Source organism: Heptranchias perlo, chromosome 7, assembly GCF_035084215.1.
Source record: "Heptranchias perlo isolate sHepPer1 chromosome 7, sHepPer1.hap1, whole genome shotgun sequence".
NCBI classification, from domain to species: domain Eukaryota; kingdom Metazoa; phylum Chordata; class Chondrichthyes; order Hexanchiformes; family Hexanchidae; genus Heptranchias; species Heptranchias perlo.
Window position 1 is genome coordinate 35498337 of NC_090331.1, and position 22738 is coordinate 35521074.

At 43.9% G+C, this 22738-nt stretch overlaps 1 protein-coding gene across 2 annotated transcripts in view; it reads left to right on the forward strand.

Moving 5' to 3' along the window:
* Positions 1–22738, forward strand: part of cfap221 (cilia and flagella associated protein 221) — a 196409-nt gene that overhangs the window by 10372 nt on the left and 163299 nt on the right. Inside the window, exons 2-4 of one of the 2 annotated variants that reach the window (XM_067987291.1) lie at positions 6137–6257; positions 13994–14154; positions 15791–15891. In XM_067987291.1, the coding sequence (XP_067843392.1) occupies positions 14019–14154; positions 15791–15891 (237 nt within the window). In that variant the 5' untranslated portion in view covers positions 6137–6257; positions 13994–14018. The remainder of the gene's footprint in view (positions 1–6136; positions 6258–13993; positions 14155–15790; positions 15892–22738) is intronic. The other variant, XM_067987292.1, reaches the window with a different exon arrangement.

Consider the following 22738-nt stretch of genomic DNA (forward strand, 5'->3'; position numbering starts at 1 on the left):
AAGTATGTGAACGTTGCTATTTAAATACAAGTTTTTCCTTCCTATTGAAATTAGAGGTTAAAAATCAGCTAAGTTTTATGGCAAGAGATATAGAAAATAAAAGTTGAGATGTAATGGTGAATCTATATAAAACCTATAGTAAGACCACAGTTAGATTATTGTGAGCAGTTTTGGGTGGTCCATTACGGGAGGGATGTTGATGCCTGGTATGAGGAAATACAAATATGAGGAAAGACTTGAAAAGTTGGGAATATTCTCATTGGAACAGAGGAGATAATGGGGTGATTTGATAAAGGTGTTTAAAATTATGAACGAAGAAGACTGAGATGTATTAGTTAATTTGTTTCACTTTTCACAGAGGAAGCTAAAAGTGGGGCTATAGGAGTACCTTTAGTGAGTCTCTGGCTTAGTGATAGCATTCCTGCGTCTGAGTCAGATGGTGAAGGGTTCGAGCACCAGTCCAGACAGCTCCAGTAAGTAGAGACTAGAATGTGGTCTCTAAATACCGGGTTGCCATCCAACGGGATACTCTCGTCCGGATGGAGTAACCACTGGCTCAGTGGTAGTATTTCACCTGAGTCCCACTTCAAACAGCCCCGGCAAGCAAAGACTGGAGCCCTGGTTCTAAATACAGGGTTGACGTGCAGTGGGAGTACTTGCGTCTGATGGGTGCGGGTGGCCACCCTCATCATGAAGGGTAGATGGGACTCTTTTTTTTTTTTTTTAGCTTTGGGTTGAAGCCCACTTAGGAGAAGGTAGTCTGAAGATAAAAATCATGAAGAAGGCAGTGGAAAACCACAAAAAATGCTCTTCCCTAATCATTGTATCAAGACTCGCATGTGTGAGACTTGAGTTATGACCTGCCTTAGGGCAGAACACAATGGATGGGTGGATAGGAGTTCTAGGAGGGTGTGGAAGAGTCACAACTGTCCAAACCTTTTCCAACTGTTTTGTGGGTAGGCAAGTGTGAGAAATATAGTGTGGAGCCAAAAGACCAGCTTCCTAACCTTCGCTACCACTTGCTGATTTCCTGCTGGAAGTGACAGTGAAGCTCAATACACCTGCCCACATGTGGTTGGATATATTGAAATTGTGAATAAGAATACACAGGCTTTGTCACTGTCTGTCTGTTCTGGTATGTTTGCTGTCCAGTTGAAGCAATTGTGTCCTGAGAGAAGCTTGCTCTGCCCCCAGCTATTATGCTAATATGTGATTCTGTAGGTCCTTCCCTTGACCAAGCAAGATGCCTAATGCTAGCTTTTTATACAGAAACTTGGGACATCGAAACATTATTCTGCTGTGTCAGCCATTGCTGATGGATTGATGATATGCTTTCTGGATGAAATGATCCAATAAACTCTATGCGCCAAAGGTCAATGCTCTCCATCTGCCTCCACACAGTGTCTCGTGGAGTCAGCATGTTGAACCTCTGGCCTCCGATCTGTGGACAAATTAGCTCCTAACCCTGTTCAGATGTGTGATGTTGCTACCTCTGTACCAACTCATCGGTGGCCACTTTCACTGCTTTAGTTTGGGGCTTCTTTTTCTAGCCTCCTCTTCAAGTAAGTTGATCCTAACTTCCTCAACATCCAAATTATTCTCTAACAAAAGCTCTAATGGTATAGATATTGAAATTCCTACTATGTTTAGACTTGTTCCTGTAGGATATTCTAGCCATACTTTGGCCAGGAGTATATCTACCATCCTGAAAAATAACATGGATATAATTAATCCTTTACCTGCTACTGTTTCCTCTACCCCACATGTAGTTCACTAGCATCAGATTACATTCCATAATATGCAACCTTTTGTTTGCCACGTGCTCACTGTGACCATGGAAGCATATACCCGGTGATCAGTGTCACCACACACTCAGCAGACTCATGATAGCCACAATTCAATCTCTTGGAATGTACGAAGGATCCTCTTTCAGACTCAATTTATTCCATCTGTAACATTTAACTTTCCTTGCATTGCCGTCTGTGATCTTTTTGGTTCTACCAGCGCAGGCTCTTGGTTCAGGCTGATCATCTAACTCAGTGAATTTGTCCAGTGGTTGGTTGATGTTGACCGTCTGTCTTCCCATCCAGTTAACAGTTCTTTGCACTTGAGAGACTGCAACATCATTGGCTTGTTGTCACAGCTGACTCGAAGCTTTATACTACTGATCAAACAAACATATCCTAAATTGTCTTCAGCTACCTCCAGAAAATGATTGAATTGTTTCCTTGTGAGTGCAAAAGACAAGGCTGAAGCGTTTGCAACCATCATAAGCCAGAAGTGCCGAGTGGATGATCCATCTCTGCCTCCTCCCGATATCCCCACCATCACGGAAGCCAGTCTTCGGCCAATTCGATTCACTCCACGTGATATCAAGAAACGGCTGAGTGCACTGGATACAGCAAAGGCTATGGGCCCCGACAACATCCCAGCTGTAGTGCTGAAGACTTGTGCTCCAGAACTAGCTGCGCCTCTAGCCAAGCTGTTCCAGTACAGCTACAACACTGGCATCTACCCGACAATGTGGAAAATTGCCCAGGTATGTCCTGTCCACAAAAAGCAGGACAAATCCAATCCGGCCAATTACCGCCCCATCAGTCTACTCTCAATCATCAGCAAAGTGATGGAAGGTGTCGTCGACAGTGCTATCAAGCGGCACTTACTCACTAATAACCTGCTCACCGATGCTCAGTTTGGGTTCCGCCAGGACCGCTCGGCTCCAGACCTCATTACAGCCTTGGTCCAAACATGGACAAAAGAGCTGAATTCCAGAGGTGAGGTGAGAGTGACTGCCCTTGACATCAAGGCAGCATTTGACCGAGTGTGGCAACAAGGAGCCCTAGTAAAATTGAAGTCAATGGGAATCAGGGGGAAAACTCTCCAGTGACTGGAGTCATACCTTGCACAAAGGAAGATGGTAGTGGTTGTTGCAGGCCAATCATCTCAGCCCCAGGACATTGCTGCAGGAGTTCCTCAGGGCAGTGTCCTAGGCCCAACCATCTTCAGCTGCTTCATCAATGACCTTCCCTCCATCATAAGGTCAGAAATGGGGATGTTCGCTGATGACTGCACAATGTTCAGTTCCATTCGCAACCCCTCAAATAATGAAGCAGTCCGAGCCCGCATGCAGCAAGACCTGGACAACATCCAGGCTTGGGCTCATAAGTGGCAAGTAACATTTACGCCAGATAAGTGCCAGGCAATGACCATCTCCAACAAGAGAGAGTCTAACCACCTCCCCTTGACATTCAATGGCAATACCATCGCCGAATCCCCCACCATCAACATCCTGGGGGTCACCATTGACCAGAAACTTAACTGGACCAGCCATATAAATACTGTGGCTACGAGAGCAGGTCAGAGGCTGGGTATTCTGCGGCGAGTGACTCACCTCCTGACTCCCCAAAGCCTTTCCACCATCTACAAGGCACAAGTCAGGAGTGTGATGGAATACTCTCCACTTGCTTGGATGAGTGCAGCTCCAACAACACTCAAGAAGCTCGACACCATCCAAGATAAAGCAGCCCGCTTGATTGGCACTCCATCCACCACCCTAAACATTCACTCCCTTCACCACCGGCGCACTGTGGCTGCAGTGTGTACCATCCACAGGATGCACTGCAGCAACTCGCCAAGGCTTCTTCGACAGTACCTCCCAAACCCACGACCTCTACCACCTAGAAGGACAAGAGCAGCAGGTACATGGGAACAACACCACCTGCACGTTCCCCTCCAAGTCACACACCATCCCGACTTGGAAATATATCGCCGTTCCTTCATTGTCGCTGGGTCAAAATCCTGGAACTCCCTTCCTAACAGCACTGTGGGAGAACCGTCACCACACGGACTGCAGCGGTTCAAGAAGGCGGCTCACCACCACCTTCTCGAGGGCAATTAGGGATGGGCAATAAATGCTGGCCTCGCCAGCGACACCCACATCCCGTGAACGAATAAAAAAAAAATTCCCTCTTCTAACCAAAGTTTCCAAATAACCCCTAATTTTATATTGATTCTTTAAGTGCTATAAATTTCTCCTTTATGCTTTAGACATTGAGTCATAAGCAGTGTAAATTACACCTTTTATAGCATCATTGTCCACACTGTCAGATTTACAGGTGAAAATGCAATACATGCTTTACCATTAAGTGCCAGCATCAGCCCTTCTGCCCAAAGTCCTTTGTCTCACTCGTGGTGGTTTGTGAACTATATTCAGAAGCCTTTAAGGATCCATTTACCTTGTCCACTTCTTTAAAATTTGATATAATACTTGATTTTAGAAAAATTGTTCTGCACTGAGTTATGTAATGGATCAATTGGATCCTCACTTATTGGACTAGCAGTTGAGAGAGCCATTATCTGCCAGTAATGTGCTGCTACTTTTCTTCTGCCTTGAACTTGTGTAAAGTCATTATAGACTAGCACTGATGCTCCTTTTCCTCCTTCTTGTGCTAGCATTGAGTCTCTTTGAATTTGAGCTGCTGCTTTTCATGCTGACGACACTCCTTTGAAGCCTCCAGTGTAAATAGTTTTAATCGATATACACTTTTTTTTTGCCCTTTTCCTCTGCAGCAAATCAGGCTAATTCTATCTTGCTGCAATCTGCACCTAGTATAATGCTGCTGTTTTATACTGATATTCACATTTTAAATTTAGAAGTAAATTATCTTATTTATGGTCTTCTGCAGGTTAATGTAACCATGTCAGATTTTTTTTTAGCTGGGAACACCTGTTTTTCACTGGCAGTTCCTGTCTGTTGCCAATTTTATTGATGCTAGTAACGTGCTGCTATCGCAGCTGTGCTTCGGTGGTGAAGTGGCTTGTTTTACAGCAACATTAACCTGTGCAGTTCAATTGTACAAAAATTTGGCATAATAAAGCTAATGGGATGGGACTGAAAAATTGCATGGGGGTGTATCCTGGCATAGGTGCCGGAATGTGCCTGCCCAGGATGTCGGCCGCTGACCTTGCCAAAGTTTGCAGGGCTGGAGAGGCCCCTTAATTATAAAGTACTAGCTGGCACCTGTACCACTTCCTGGAGGGGGGCACTGCAAAATTCTCTCTGGGGAGAAGAATCTTGGCACTTCCAATGGTTGTGACATTATCTGCCCCTTTTTGGAAGGAGACCACATTTTAAATATTAAAAAAATAGTTTCACTCCTTTCTTCTGGAATCCAGGCCACTAACCTGACATGGATCCTCCCCCCCCCCCCCCCCGCCAACCAGGTGAGTCCCATCTGTTGCCAATCTTACACAGGCTCCCTCTCCGGGCCAGAGACATGGGAACTTCTAATGTAAGGATTATGCTGCTGGCCTTGTTTGAGGTGGGCAGATGCTCCACTCCCAAAAATGCCAAGGAAGAATTCCCTCACTAGGCCTGCCTTTCCATGCATTCCTGCTGAAGTTACAACGGGAGTGCATTGAAAGGGCTGAAGATTTTCATCCCTGATCTCATTTGAAAAATACCTGTGCATTAAAGCTCTGATATCAGTTATATAATCCCTAACCAGCCTTTTTCGAGAGAGATATGTGGGAGATTTCCTATATTTAGTCTGGATGTAAAAAACCATAAGGAAGTCCATGCCAGGTTCATTAAAGAAAAGTTCCTCAGTTGTTAAAGGGACACTATACATTTTATTTGCTTTCATATTGTCTCTTTGGCTGCAGGCTCCCAACTTCTGCCTTATGTCTAGGGAGAGGCTGCCAGCTGTGGACCTCAAGGATGAATACTTTCACACTAGAATTCAAGAGCCGTACAACAAGGATGAAACCTAATCAATATAACATTTTTATGTTTGACCTCAAATCAGCATCCTGAATGTTGCCCATGTTTCATTCTTGGTCTGTGTGGTGACGTTGCTGTCATAATGCTGTTAGGTAGAGAGTTCCAGGATTTTGACCAAGCGACAATGAAGGAATGGCAATATATGTCCAAGGTGCATGACTTGGAGGGGAACTTGGAGGTGATGGTGTTCCCATGTACCTGCTGCCCTTGTCCTTCTAGGTGGTGGAGGTCACAGATTTGGGAGGTTACTGGCTTATTGGCTTCCTGAGGATTTTTCTACTAATGCTAATGGAAAAGATTTATTCATTGGTACCGAAACCATGATTATGTGTGCAATTCCAATTGTTCTTACAGATGTGACTTAATGACGGTTTGTCACCCAGCTCTCTGAAATTACATTTGGTAGTTGGTGGGGCCGATTATCATCCTTTGGCAGAAATTCAGTTTGGCAGAAGGCATCTGGGAAGTCTAGCAGGTAAAATCTGCTGTGTGTGCTTTGATTTTTGTAATGCATTACATGCAGAAAAATAAAACTGTTTAATAATAACTAAAAAGTCAACTCATTGTAAAGTGATTGTTGATGTAACCAATTGAGTTGTTATGCAGGTATACTTTGAACAACAAATACTGTGCTGAAGACTGGGGGTTATATTGTATACGCATGCTTACTCTGAGGTAATTAATATATTGCACATATATGCTTTATTTGGGAATTGTATTGCATTTTTCAACAATTCAATTGTGTTCCCTTTTAAACAAAATATGCTTGTGCAATCTGTGGTGTTTGCTATAAATGTGTCAACCATATGCTTATCCTGTCAACTGATTAGGTCTGGGCAATTAGTCAACTTGCATCACAGAGGAAATTTAGAACCAGATTATCCGGAATGTAATACTATATCAGGGAGTTTGATGGTCAATCGATAGATGGTGAAAATTATTTCCTAAGTTAGAACTCACTGACATCAATAAGAATATTTCTAACACAAATCTATTGTCAAACAATGGGAGTAGGTCAAGGCAAGAAAATTACATCATGTCTCCAGACAGAACAATTTCTGCAGTGGCATAGATCTGGATATATATTACCTATCTGCCCACCCAGCTTGGTTATGATGCTTAAAATATAAATATGTATATTTAATCCTGATTGCAGCTTAAAATGTGCTGTAATGATTAGTCATGGTCATTAATATTCATACTAAATAACTGGCTTTAACTAGTTAGAATTTCAGCAACAAAATGAGTAACTTCTTAAAATTATTTTCTATGGTGTCATACTATAGTTACCTTAAATCTAGTTTACAATATTCTGAAATGTGTAGGATACTGTTTTTTGTTTTTATAAATGTCGAATTGTGAAAACTGTACTTTTTTTTAAAAAACAGGGAAATTGAATGGTCAGGATTTATAACAGTAATAAATATTTAACAGATGGCTGCAGGAAGCAAACTGTCTACTTATTAACAAAACTTCACTTAAGTGCTTTGAAAATCCTGTCAATACAGATATGAAGGTAGTTTTTTATCTGACAGCTTTGCACTGTTTAACAGTCAATTTTAAGAATGGCAGCAGAACAATAAATACAATACTTGATTGCCTTTAAAATACAAATCAATTTGCTTGCAATCTTAATATTTCTCTGTTCAATATTTTATGTTCAATTAAACAATAGGATGAACAAGTAATTTAAAATAGGTGAAGATCTTTTGGGAAATATCTTTTGCAACACTCAAAGAATTCAAATGATAGGTAGTAACAACTTACCAGCTTTTTTTTTTGTTCATTTAGCATCTTCTCTTTCTTCCCAGTGACCCCAGACTATTTCACTGACAAGGGGTGTTTAGATAACATGTTTCCATGCATTTGCTAATGCTGTTCTTAAGGCAAGCATTTTGAGGATTGGAAGCCTGCAGGACACCATTTATCTCATTGTGAGAGCAGACCAAAACCTAATCCTACTGCCCTGCACTCTCCCCAAAGCCCTGTATCTTCCTCTGCTTCAAACGTTTATCCACTTTCCCCTCAAGATGCAGTGACTCTGCCTCAACTGTGGCAAAGCATTACATGCTCTGAACAACTCTGCATTTGAAAATTTCTCTTTACCCCCTCCTCTTTTTTTTTAGTGACAGTTTTAAATGGTGATGCCCTCCGCACTGATTTCCTGATGAACAAGAGGAAATAGTCTTTCCCTATTCACTATCAAAATCTATCTTAATTTTATAAACCTCTGTTAAATCACCTCTTGGTCTTCTCTGTTCCAGTGGAAACAATCCCATTGTCTTTAGTCTTTCCTCATAACCCATATAGTTTCTCATCCCTGGTATTATCCTGGTGAATCTAAGCTGTACCCTATCCATCGATATAATGGGGTTCCCAAAACTGCAGTGTTCTAACTACCTATCAGCCAACGTCTCAGACTCCTCCATCACCATCCCTGGGTATGTCTCGTTCCACAGGCAAGACACACTGACCAGAGGTGGGGGCACAGTGGTATACAGTTCGGGGGCGGGGGGGTGGGCAAGCCAATCTCCTGCTGATTACCACTTCCACCCTCCCTTGGCTGATGAATCAGTACTCCTCCATGTTGAATACCACTTGGAGGCTAGCAAGGGCACAGAATGTACTCTGGGTGCGGTACTTAAAAGTCCATCACTAAGAATGCCTCATTAGTAGCACCACTGACTGAGCTGGCTGAGTCCTGAAGGACATAGTTGCCAGACTGGGCTTACAGCAGATGGTGAGAGAACTAATGTGGGGGAATAACCTACTTGATCTCGTTCTCCCTAATATACCTGGCGCAGATGCATCTGTCTATGACAGCATTGCTGAAGTGATCACCGCACAGTCCTCGTGGAGACAAAGTCCTGCCTTCACACTGAGGAACCCTCCATCGAGTTGTGTAGCACTACCATCATGCTAAGTGGGATAGATTAAGAACAGATCTAGCAGCTCAAAACTGGGCATCCATGAGGCACTGTGGGACATCAGTCCCAGAATTATACACCACCACAATCTCATGGCCTGGCACATCTCTCACTCCTCCATCACCATCAAGCCAGATGACCAACCCTGGTTCAATGAGGAGTGTAGAACAGAATGCCAGGAGCAGCACCAGGCATATCTGAAAATGAGATTCCAAACTGGAGAAGCTACAACACAGGAGTACATGCACGCTAAACAACGGAAGCAGCTAAGCGATCCCACAACCAGCGGATCAGGTTAAAGCTCTGCAGTCCTGCCACATCCAGTCATGAATGGTGGTGTACAATTAAGTAACTAACGGGAGCAGGAGGCTACATGAACATTCCTATCCTTAATGATGGCGGAGCACAGCATGTGAATGCAAAAGGCAAGGCTGAAGTGTTCGCAACCATTTTTATCTTTAGTTGTAAATAAATATATTTGTTACTTTAGTTTGTAACATCAGTTTGGAGTAATTGTTCTTGCTACGGTTCATTACAATTTAAATTCTGGATCACTTGTAGTGTATATCTGTACTTCTCTTCAAAAATGGGTACACATTCTAAATTACTGAATACCAATCTGTGGCAAATTATTAGTTTTGCTTGTGATCCTTTTAAAAATTATAGATCCATAGATGCAGCTGTTTGAGGATTAAAACCAAGATGCCTTTGGTACCTTTGTAAAAAAAATAGGTACCTTTCTGACTGGTAATGTCTGATTACAAGGATACAGGTAGTTCCTGCCTGGAATAGGTGGGGAATAATTTTAGTACAGAAATGAAGGCCTCATAATGTCAGTTAGACTGAAATAGGACTTTGCAGTATTCTCAGCCACATAGTGATGGGGCTCAATTTTAGGAGGGAGGCGGTTTGGCAGCTGGGGGTTGCCTGGACGCGTGGGTAAAATGCCCAGTGAATTTGGGGTGCACCGCACGCGATCGCAACCTAATTGAAGCCACTTACCTTGGCTTCCTGGGTTTCGCGCTGGAAAGCTGCGCAGCATCATAGGCTGTCAGCTGGAGGAGCCCTATTTAAAGGGGCAGTCCTCCACTGACTGACTGCTGCAGAAAGGAGCCAATTACAGCATGGAGCAGCCCAGGGGGAAGGCTGCTCCCAGGTTTAATGATGCCTCACTCCAGGTTCTACTGGATAGGGTGAGGAGGAGGAGGACAGAGATCTTCTCCCCGGTGGACGGGAGGAAGTGGCCTGCCTCTGCCACCACGAAGGCCTGGCTCGAGGTGGCAGAGGAGGTCACCAGCACCACCAACATATCATGCACCTGCATACAGTGCAGGAGACTCTTCAATCACCTAAGTAGGTCAGCCGAAGTGAGTACACTTACTCATTCCCCTACACTCCATCTGCCACATCACCGCCCCCACCCCACATCTCCTTCTGCACTGCCAACACTACTCTATCACATCTCTCCTCACACCCACTCAAAGCTCATCCTCATCTTACCTGCACTTACTCACCTCGCCAGTACTCATCCCACCACTACCACTCAACCCAATCCTCATACAATCTCCTGGCTCCGTCTCATACCCTCTCATGCATCTCTTTCACTGTCAGCCTCACCCAACCTGCCACTACCTGTGCTGCAGCCACAGGGCATGCATCACATATGTGTAGTAGGAAGCGTAAGGCAAATGTGTCGTGAGCATGAAGGGGATGCACAAGGGTGTTTGAGGGTTTGTCATGGTTTTTACTTATATTTGATTTCTGATCAACTCACATTACATATTATATTGTGACCGCTACTGCCACGTCTTTGTAAATCTTGTCTGGTTTGTGCAATAATGTCCTTTCCTGAGGATCACCATGAAGCGCCACACCTGATGCCACCCATTGTGTCACTGCAGAGTGGGTGTAGGTATATTTGCAGGGCTCTTTTGTGCAGACAACTGAGAGATGTCGGCGATGTCCCCGGTGGCACTCTGGAAGGATGCGGAAGAGAAGTTGTTGAGGGCAGTGGTGACTTTGACAGCGACAGGTAAGATGGTGCTCGGGCCAGCCTGGAGCAGCTTGGCATGAAGGAGGCTGCAGATGTCCACGACTACATGTCGAGTGACTCTGAGCCTCCGTGTGCACTGCTGCTCAGAGTGGTCCAGGAAGCTGAGCCTCGGTCTGTAGTCCCTGTGATGAGGGTAGTCCCTTCTGCGACGCATCTCTCTCTGCGGTTGCCCTCCCTCCTGCTGTGCAGGTGGATGTGTCACAGCACTGTGTTGTGGAGCTCCACGTGTCAGAGGTGGATGGCGTGGCTGGTGAGGCTGGTGATGCTGTTCATCCTCTGAGGAGGTCATGACTGCAGCTATGGCAGCCCTCATCCGGAAGATGTACATTTGAGGGGGTCCGCAAGGTAAGTAAATGTGTCTGCACACCGGGGTTGAGGTTGCAAGTTTGTGAATTTTATTGTTAGGAGGAGGGTGGTGGAGGTCAAACTTTGTCCCAAGCGACAGAGTGGCCTCCTGCAATGAGTGAGGGTCTCCAACCCCCCCTTCCCCCTCCCACCTGTCAAATGGACCTTTGCAGCTGCCACAGGCTGGCGGCTGCAATACGTCCATTTCAACTGGGAGTGTTTAACCCAGTAGGGGAAACACGCTCAGTTGAGTTGAAAATCCCACCCCTCCTAAAATATCCTACAAATCAGGTCTACAAATGACCTGAACTATCTAATTAATTGCCTTAAGTGGGATCCCACCAGCTTTAATTGCCGGCGGGAGTCCCGCATGCGGGGGCTGCGCACGCATCTAAGCGCGTAACTGGGGAACCCGGAAGTGGGCGGGTTGGAGCCGGGCTCCAGGCCCGCCCCGGGAATCCCCGATTTTTGGAGCTCCCCCGCCACGAACCCGCCGTCTTGGACGTCCGAAAATCGAGCCCATGAGTCATGTTCGCAAACCATTGAAAGTGGTCGTCCAGGATTGCTTGGCACAGTTATATACAGAAGTGGATTTCAAGAGCTCCACCAGAAGATTGATATGATCATTTTCAATCTTGTTTATTGCTTTTTGTTTTTCTGTTCTGATTGAGGTGTTCAAGAGATATTATGGCAATTGTCCTGGCACAGCCATTTGGTTTGCCAAGAACAATGGATATCCCCAATACTTAAACTTTTTGGAGGAAAAAGAGGAGCACCAATGAAGAGATGCCAGGCAGGTCAGGCTGCAGCAAAAGTCTTTGGCACCCACTCACTGATATCTTGATGTCTGCAGCTATAGACAGAAGTACACAGAATTTTTTTGTCAGAGAATTACTCTAAAGAATGACTTTACTTTGTCAGAGAATTAGTGCATACAAGAGGCTCCATTTCCCAAGAGAGACCATAGACTTGAAGCCATGAATGCAATATGTGAAGACTTGACTTATCTTAATGCTGGACAGTTCTTCAAAAGCACTCCAATCGCAATATTTCATGTTTTCAGTGGTACTGGATGAAAGAGACATGCCAGAGTGAGCAGCCAACAGAACTTGATTGGCCACACCGACTATAATGTCACCAACCTCATATCTACACTCCTACCTGGCAATGACTATGGGGAACTGGCTTCATAGCAGAGAGTCAGATGCAAAGTTGTGCCATCTGGTGCAAGGCATCTACAGCTAACATGTATAATAGGGATGGGACAGCCAGTGACATAATTATCATATCATAATATCTGAAATCTATCTCACCTTTTAAGCACGCAGACCTATGGGGATGGTGCCCTGGAGCAGCAAATATGGCCACCCTCCTGACAACTGCCTCCTCAGTGCAATCTCCACTTCACTAGCCTTCAAATAGGTGTTGGGCTTCTTGTCAATTGCTTGCAGTCTCCACATTAGTCTTCTCCAAGTCATTTCTGCCTGTCACTTCTGTCTCCTCTCAACCTTCAATCTTGGCAAAGGCTGCCAATGGGTTGATTTTGGCTTTTGAGCCTTTCCAACAACTCACATTTTTTTCCCCTGTGTCACCTTTTTAAGTGTCTTTGTTTCTGTCCATTTAATTTGAATCTTAGTTTTCCAATCTCCCACATTAGACTGCCACCTTGCTTGAGGCCAAAGCTATACATGGAGCTATGAATAATTACGTTAATGAGTTGACCATGGAGAATTGTGTGTAATCTGCACACTACATTTCTGATCAGCTTTGTACTCGTTTCTTGCCATTCTGGATTGAACTTCACTGGGATCAAAAAACCCAAATTACTGTAATTAGCGTACTGGATAAAGTGTGAATGGCTGCTCCAATGTAAAAAGCCTGAAACCCAACTTGTAATTAGCAACTTATCTTGAGCTTCAGTAGCAGATTGTGTTTTATTGGTTGTTGTAGGAAGTTATTTATATGTTTGAAATGTAATATAATTTTATTCATGGATTGTAGTTCACTTTGTCAAGTGTAATATTGTTTAACGTCAAGTGGTGTTTCATTGTCCATTGGATCTTTTGAAATGCAACTTCATTAAATTTGGACATAAATCCTAAAATATTAAAAACTGAACATTTCTATGGTGCTTTTAGTTCAGTTTAAAGTCTGAGACCACAATATCAGGAGGAATATCATAATATAAAAGCTGTTGTTATGTACATCGCGGTTCAAGTTCCATTCAATACCAGGACTTCAAAGGATATGAGAGGACAAAGTTAGTCTATCTAAAGACTTATACATTGCAAAAGCCCTTCTCAGGACTGCAATAGGAGTTTGAAATGGATATTTAACCCTTTTTGGATATTATTCATGTTACAATATTTGATTATTGTACTGTTGAGAGAAATTATATATTTTTTGGTGCTACAATGTCCAATTTTTAATTCGTTTGCAAGTCTGTACAAGGGGGATCAGTATTTTTTAGACTCTTCTTCCTTGGACAGTCTTAATGATCTCTTCCTCCTTGGCCTGCAGACGCTCTTCATGGCGCTTGCGAGCTTCCTTGGTCCTGGATCTGCGAACTTCGGCCTGGTCTGCCAGAAGTTTCTTGTGAGCCTTGACTGCCTTCAACTTGTGAATATGCTCCATCAAGATGCGCTTATTCTTGAGCACATTACCCTTCACCTTCAGATACAGGCTGTGGTACATGCGGTGATCGACCTTTTTCGACTTGCGCAGAAAAGTGCATTGCACATTACTTCTAGTTTGTTTCAGAATAAGCTTAAAAACTTGTGATGCATCTCAATAGCTAACATTCATTTTTATGATTTTTAAACATGATGCCATAAATCCTAAAACGTAACTATTTTCTTTTGCATGTTTCTGTTCTGTGGATCAAAGTGGGTTATTTGAATCGAGTGTTGTTATGGAGGTGGAGAAACATGCTGCCTTGCAGTTTGCCAACCACGGTCGCACCCTTAAAAAACAGACCATTCTTCCTAAAGATAGATTGGTGGAGGAGCCCAAACGTGGAAATGTGCCAAATCATCTACTGGAAACAAGTAAGATGACTGTGAAAATTAATAGAAACAGATACTATAATTAAAAATTGAGTATTTCTCATCTCTTGATAAATAGCAGATACAGCAATAACATTTTAATGCAACTCACATTGTTTTTATATGTGAATAACTAATTGGGTTTTAATCAATAGATGCATAATCTGTATCAATGCCTTTTTTGCATGTACAATCTACTGATAATTCTGTTTTTTTACGTAAAACATTTGCAATATCCAATAATTTGAATTAGTTAGCAATTAACTAACAGTAAGGTGAGAATTTAGTTGTAAAAAAATTGAATAATCAATTAATTTGAATTAAGTGCCTCTTAATTAAGAGAAGTAAACTATATGCCCACATCCCAAGTGCACTCCAGATTTTTACCAGTATCTTATTTTATGTGACATGTCGGGGTCAATTTTCATGTGGAGCATATATCGGGTGGTCAGTGGGTGGGACATCTGATCCACCCGCCCAATGTCGTCAGCAGGAGGCCGGATCGGTTTTCGTGGTCAGGCCTTATTTAAATACATCAGGGGAGCTGTCATCACTAATTGTGCTTCTTACAGTGCACAATGAAAAGGAGCAGGTACAGGTGGAAAGGACAGTCCAGGAAACAGCTCACCAGAGGTCAAGCTCATGCCCTAGTTTTGCTGAATAGGACAGACATGCATACTTTGGGAGCTCAGTCTTTAATAGAAAATGCAGCCTTGGCCCCCACCCGCCCGAGTTTAAAATTGGGACTGTAGTTTTAGTTGTAGTAGTACTGCAACATAACCTCCTGCATACAAATGCTACTGTTGCCTAGTTACTAGAAGGTATATGAAAGTGGATTGGTCATTAGTTATTTTCCTCCCATCCTCCTGCAGAAAAGAACATATTTGAGTAGGCAATGCAATAGCTACACTATTAGCAAATTAGTAACTAAACCTTCCTGTAAAGTAGGAATGTCAAACAGTGGACTATTATGATAATGCGATAAGGCAGAATACATAAACTCTGGTTAGTGGAACTGATAGAAAAGGGTAAATGTACCTTTTCTAATTTATGCAACAAAGCTTGCTGGGTGATACTTTATCATACAAAACTGGCTTCTCACTGATAATAAACAAAAATTTTAAACTTGCTAAAGGTTCCATGAAAATAAACCTTTCAAACTGTGAAAAGCATAATCCAGACCATAGTTATGCACTAAGATCCAATTTTAGCTGCCAGTAGCTGTTAACTTAGGAATTTGTAGTTATTTCAACAGTTAGGAAATTGCAAGAAGCATGGAATGCTGCTTCAAAACATACAAAAAATTGAGTTGCCCGTCAAAAACATAAACAGCTATATTGTAAGCAGACTATGACTGTAGCTTTAATCTAAATGACATGTCTTTGGAAGGATAGTTCAGGCTACTCCAATAAGGATCAACTATTTTGTTTTAGTTATGTGTAATTTAGATGATGATGATGAAAGACTGTGTGCTGAAAGATAGGACAAATACATACCTCAAGTGTAATCTGAGTACCTTCCAATGGTTGTAATTTGTAAATATTTTTTGGTGTGATGATGCCTGTTTCTAGAAGTAAACCAAGAATTCTTATTCTGGGCACTTTTCTTATTTTAAAATTTTTTTCACACTTCATTGCAGAGATCTTTGCCACATTACAGAGAAATAAAGTGATTCAGGCTCTCCCTGCAGTATTGCATTTTGGAGGTTATGAGATTGGAAAACATCACCAACAGATTCTGGTAGGCTGGAAATTTACAAAAGTGAGATGCATTCTAATAATGTACCCAACTCTGGCTCCTTTATCAATATGTAGAAGATAAGTAATGTGCAACTGTGCAAGGTATTTTTATAATTTTATATATTGCATGTATGCCTGTATTTATGCCTTTAAAGATTGAATGCTGGAATCCTAACTGTCCTAATTATTAGTGCACAATAGGTCATGTGGCGAAATGTACTGGTGATACAGCCTCACCAATAGGAATACATTGGTTCTGTATTTATATAAATCAGCAAACACGCTTCACTCAAGTCTCTGGAGGCTTTTCTTAAAAAAAAACATTTTCTTAAATCCGGAGTCTTGGGTTGTTCCCTTTCTAGGTCATCATAAGAACATAAGATATAGGGGCAGGAGTAGGCCATCCGGCCCCTCGAGCCTGGTCCGCCATTCAACAAGATCATGGCTGATCTTCTACCTCAACGCCATTACCCTGCACTATCCCCATATCCCTTGATGCCTTTTAATATCTCTAGAAATCTATCAATCTCTGTTTTGAATGTACTCAATGACTGAGCCTCCACAGCCCTCTGGGGTAGAGAATTCTAAAGATTCACCACCTTCTGAGTGAAGAAATTTCCCCTCATCTCAGTCCTAAATGGCCTACCCTTTATTCTGAGACTGTGACCTCTGGTTCTAGATTCCCCAGCCAGGGGAAACATCCTCTCTGCATCTACCCTTTCAAGCCCTGCAAGAATTTTGTATGTTACAATGAGATTGAAACATACAAATCAGAGATCTCACTGGTGATAGCTTGAACAAATCTAACATGTTAGTTTAATATTAATGAGCATAGAATTAAGCGCAGGGCTGTACTGCAGCATGCAACCTATCCCTTAATTAACCCAAAATATTAGAGTCTGCTCCAAACAAGTGATGGACCTTTCATAAGGAATATTATGAGTCCACTATAAATTCTGTTTTGTGGAAATAAATGCACTGTAAGTGAAATACAAGAAAAACACTGGCAACAGCTGGTTCTGGGAAAAATGTAATATGTTTATCTTTTTATAATATTTCTTATGTGAGTTGAATCTATTATCTATACTGTGTTGAAGTTTTGAGTCTGTTACCTGCATCAAACCATTAGTTAATTTTCTTCCTAATTCTTTAATTGTTTATCTCTTTTTTGCTAATTTGGATAACAATGAAAGCAGAAAATACCAATCAATTTATGCAAAAACCTTTCTCCCCAATTTCAGTTTCCTCTCTGGTCACATTCCTGCCCTAAAAATTCTGACACTTTTCTTTGCCACTTAAACAAAACATTCTTTGAGATACGGTATGGTAGCTTAGTGGTTATGTTACTGCACTAGTAATCCAGAGGCCTGGACGAATAATCTGGAGTCATGAGTTCAAATCTTGCCACGGTAGCTGGGGAATTTAAATTCAATTAATAAAATCTGGAATCAAAAAAAAACTAGTATTAGTATTGGATTGTTGCAAAAACCCATCTGGTTCACTAATGCCCTTTAGGGAAGGAAACCTGCTGTCCTTACCCAGCCTGGCCTATGTGTGACACCCTCTGAAATGGCCTAAGCCACTCGGTTGTACAATCTCGCTACAAAAAGTCATAATCAGAATAAAACTGGATGGACCACCTGACATCGGACCACTAGGCACTGGACATGACAAAGGCAAACCAAGCCCAGTAGACCCTGCAAAGTCCCCTCAATAACATCTGGGGACTTGTGCCAAAATTGGGAGAGCTGTCCCACAGACTAGTCAAGCAACAGCCTGACATAGCCATATCACAGAATTATACCTTTCAGCCAATGTCCTAGACTCTTACAGGTGAGGTACCTGAAGATTGGAGGGTAGCAAATGTTGTGCCTTTGTTTAAGAAGGGCGGCAGGGAAAAGCTTGGGAACTACAGACCGGTGAGCCTGACATCTGTAGTGGGTAAGTTGTTAGAGGGTATTCTGAGAGACAGGATCTACAGGCATTTGGAGAGGCAGGGACTGATTAGGAACAGTCAGCATGGTTTTGTGAGTGGAAAATCATGTCTCACAAATGTGATTGAGTTTTTTGAAGGGGTAACCAAGAAGATAGATGAGGGCTGTGCAGTAGACGTGGTCTACATGGACTTTAGCAAAGCCTTTGACAAGGTACCGCATGGTAGGTTGTTACATCAGGTTAAATCTCACCGGATCCAAGGTGAGGTAGCCAATTGGATACAAAATTGGATTGACGGCAGAAGACAGAGGGTGGTTCTGGAGGGTTGTTTTTCAAACTGGAGGCCTGTGACCAGCGGTGTGCCTCAGGAATCGGTGCTGGGTCCGCTGTTATTTGTTATTTATATTAATGATTTAGATGAGAATTTAGGAGGCATGGTTAGTAAGTTTGCAGATGACACCAAGATTGGTGGCATTGTGGACAGTGAAGAAGGTTATCTAGGATTGCAACGGGATCTTGATAAATTGGGCCAGTGGGCCGATGAATGGCAGATGGAGTTTAATTTAGATAAATGTCAGGTGATGCATTTTGGTAGATCAAATCGGGCCAGGACCTACTCCGTTAATGGTAGGGTGTTGGGGAGAGTTATAGAGCAAAGAGATCTAGGAGTACAGGTTCATAGCTCCTTGAAAGTGGAGTCACAGGTGGATAGGGTGGTGAAGAAGGCAATTCAGCATGCTTGGTTTCATTGGTCAGAACATTGAACACAGGAGTTGGGATGTCTTGTTGAAGTTGTACAAGACATTAGTAAGGCCACACTTGGAATACTGTGTACAGTTCTGGTCACCCTATTATAGAAAGGATATTATTAAACTAGAAAGAGTGCAGAAAAGATTTACTAGGATGCTACCGGGACTTGATGGTTTGACTTATAGGGAGAGGTTGGATAGACTGAGACTTTTTTCCCTGGAGAGTAGGAGGTTTAGGGGTGATCTGATAGAAGTCTATAAAATAATGAGGGGCACAGATAAGGTAGATAGTCAAAATCTTTTCCCAAAGGTAGGGGAGTCTATAACGAGGGGACATAGATTTAAGGTGAGAGGGGAGAGATACAAAAGGGTCCAGAGGGGCAATTTTTTCACTCAAAGGGTGGTGAGTGCCTGGAACGAGCTGCCAGAGGCAGTAGTAGAGGCGGGTACAATTTTGTCTTTTAAAAAGCATTTGGACAGTTACATGGGTAAGATGGGTATAGAGGGATATGGGCCAAGTGCAGGCAATTGGGACTCGCTTAGTGGTATAAACTGGGCGACATGGACATGTTGGGCCGAAGGGCCTGTTTCCATGTTGTAAACTTCTATGATTCTAAATCACCATCCTGTCCCACCGGCAGGACAGACCCACCAGAGGTGGTGGTAGTGATATACAGTCAGGAGGAGTGGCCATGGGAGTCCTCAACATTGACTTTGGACTCCATGAAATCTCATAGCATGAAGTCAAACATGGGCAAGGAAACCTTCTGCTGATTACCACCTGCCGCCTTCCCTCATCAGCTGATGAATCAGTCCTATTCCATGTTGAGCACCACTTGGAGGAAGTAGCAAGGGCACAGAATGTACTCTGGGTAGGGACTTCAATGTCCATCACGAAGGGTGGCTCGATAGCACTACTACTGGCCGAGCTGGCCGAGTCCTGAAGGACATAGCTGCCAGACTGGGCTTGCGGCAGGTGGTGAGGGAACCAACACGAGGGAAAAATCTACTTGACCTCGTCCTCACCAATCTACCTGTCGCAAATGCATCTGTCCATGACTGTATTGGTAGGAGTGACCACCGCACAGTCCTTGTAGAGACGAAGTCCCGTCTTCACACTGAGGACATCATCCATTGTGTTGTGTGGCACTCCCACCATGCTAAATGGGACAGATTCAGAACGGAACTAGCAGATCAAAACTGGGCATCCATGAAGCGCTGTGGGCCATCAGCAGCAGCAGAATTGTATTCCAGCACAATCTGTAACTTCATGGCCTGGCATATTCCTCACTCTACCATTACCAACAAGCCAGGGATCAACCCTGGTTCAATGAGGAGTGCAGAAGAGCATGCCAGGAGCAGCACCAGGCATACATAAAAATGAGGTGCCAACCTAGTGAAGCTACAACACAGGATTAGATGCATGCTACAGACAGAGCTAAGCGATTCCACAACCAATGGATCAGATCAAAGCTCTGCAGTCCTGCCACGTCCAGTCAAGAATGGTGGTGGACAATTAAACAACTAATGGGAGGAGAAGGCTCTGAGAACATCCCCACCCTTAAAGATAGCAGAGTCCAGCACGTGAGTGCAAAAGACAAGGCTGAAGCATTTGCAAACATCTTCAGCCAGAAGTGCCGAGGGGATGTTTCATCTCTCTCTCCCGATACCCCCACCATCACAGAAGCCAGTCTTCAGCCAATTCAATTCACTCCACGTAATATCAAGAAACGGCTGAGTGCACTGGATGCAACAAAGGCTATGGGCCCCGACAACATCCTGGCTGTAGTGCTGAAGACTTGTGCTCCAGAACTAGCTGCGCCTCTAGCCAAACTGTTCCAGTACAGCTACAACACTGGCATCTACCCAACAATGTGGAAAATTGCCCAGCTATGTCTTGTCCATAAAAAGCAGGACAAATCCAATCTGGCCAACTACCGCCCCATCCGTCTACTCTCAATCATCACCAAAGTGATGGAAGGTGTCGTCGACAGTGCTTTCAAGCGGCACTTACTCACCAATAACCTGCTCACTGATGCTCAGTTTGGGTTCCGCCAGGACCACTCGGCTCCAGACCTCATTACAGCCTTGTTCCAAACATGGACAAAAGAGCTGAATTCCAAAGGTGAGGTGAGTGTGACTGCCCTTGACATCAAGGCAGCATTTGACTGAGCGTGGCACCAAGGAGCCCTAGTAAAATTGAAGTCAATGGGAATCAGGGGGAAAACTCTCCATTGGCTGGAGTCATACCTAGCGCAAAGGAGGATGGTAGTGTTTGTTGGAGGCCAATCATCTCAGCCCCAGGACATTGCTGCAGGAGTTCCTCAGGGCAGTATCCTTGGCCTAACCATCTTCAGCTGCTTCATCAATGACCTTCCCTCTCATAAGGTCAGAAATGGGATGTTCGCTGATGAATGCAGAGTGTTCAGTTCCATTCACAACCCCTCACATGATGACGCAGTCAATGCCCGCATACAGCAAGACCTGGACAACATCCAGGCTTGGGCTGATAAGTGGCAAGTAACATTTACGCCAGACAAGTGCCAGGCAATGACCATCTCCAACAAGAGAGAGTCTAACCACCTCCGCTTGACATTCAACAGCATTACCATCACCGAATCCCCCACCATCAGCAACCTGGGGGTCACCGTTGACCAGAATCTTAACTGGACCGGCAACATAAATACTGTGGCTACAAGAGCAGGTCAGAGGCTGGGTGTTCTGCATCTAGTGACTCACCTCCTGACTCCACAGAGCCTTTCCAAGGCACAAGTCAGGAGTGTGATGGAATACTCTCCACTTGCCTGGATGAGTGCAGCTCCAACAACACTCAAGAAGCTCAACACCATCCAGGACAAAGCAACCCGTTTGGTACTCCATCCACCACCCTAAACATTCACTCCCTTCATACCGGCGCACTCTGGCTGCAATGTATACCATCCACAGGATGCACTGTAGCAACTTGCGAAGGCTTCTTCGACAGCACCTCCCGAACCCGCGACCTCTACCACCTTGAAGGACAAGGGCAGCAGGCACATAGGAACAACACCACCTGCACGTTCCCCCTCCCATGTCACACCTCATCCCAACTTGGAAATATATCGCCGTTCCTTCATCGTCACTGGATCAAAATCCTGGAACTCCCTACCTAACAGCACTGTGGAAGAACCTTCACCACACGGACTGCAGTGGTTCAAGGCAGCTCACCACCACCTTCTCAAGGGCAATTAGGGATGGGCAACAAATGCTGGCCTTGCCAGCGATGCCCACTTCCCATGAACGAATATAAAAAAAAGTCACCATAATAATTCCTTGCCATATACCCTTAAAAGTAAAATTAAACACATATCAAACATACTAAAATATTCACAAAAATCTGTGGAGTGGAAAAGGAATTATGAACTAAAATAATAACAAAGAGTAGGGTGCTAAATTGGGCCGTGTGGCGCACATTGTTTCGGCGCTACACAGCCTATCTGACATCCCCATCAAGACGGCATCTTGGATGCTCATGCACGTTTCCAGTGTGACGTGCGCCAGGTGCCATCTTGGTATAGGAGTTAGCGCAGGCGCAAATACCGAACGCTGGATGCATGCATTTTCTCCCTAATTCACATGCTATCAGTGTGCAACACTGATTTAAAGTGAAAGACACCATTTTCGACCTTAACACTCAACTCAACGCACAGTCTTAACCCTGACCATCTGAACATGTCTTACAGTGCCTGAAGGACCCCCCACTAGCGCTATTTAAAGGGGCCATGCAGGTGTTGCAGGTTAGTTGCTGGATTATTGCTTCTGGCTGCTGGAGGAGTAGGAAGTGTTTTATTGAAGCTCCCTATTCTTACTGAGAGTTCCTAGACTACTTTTGAGAGCGCTTTGGCAGGTACTGCTTTACAGGTCAGAAAGTTACATCTGTGGTTGAACAACATTCCTGCCAACCATGGGCGGTCTGCTAGGGCTCCCGCTGGGCATTGAGCATGACTGGGAGCATGCAGTGAGGTCACGCATAGCAGTTCAAGCTGCGAGGAGACGCAGGGCACTGAGCAGGAGGCTCTACCCAATGAGGGTCTTCCGGGACCAATTCTCTTACCTCAACATGACCGAGGAGGATTGCATCCGACGTCTGAGGTCCACCAAGGAAGCAGTGACTGAGATATATCA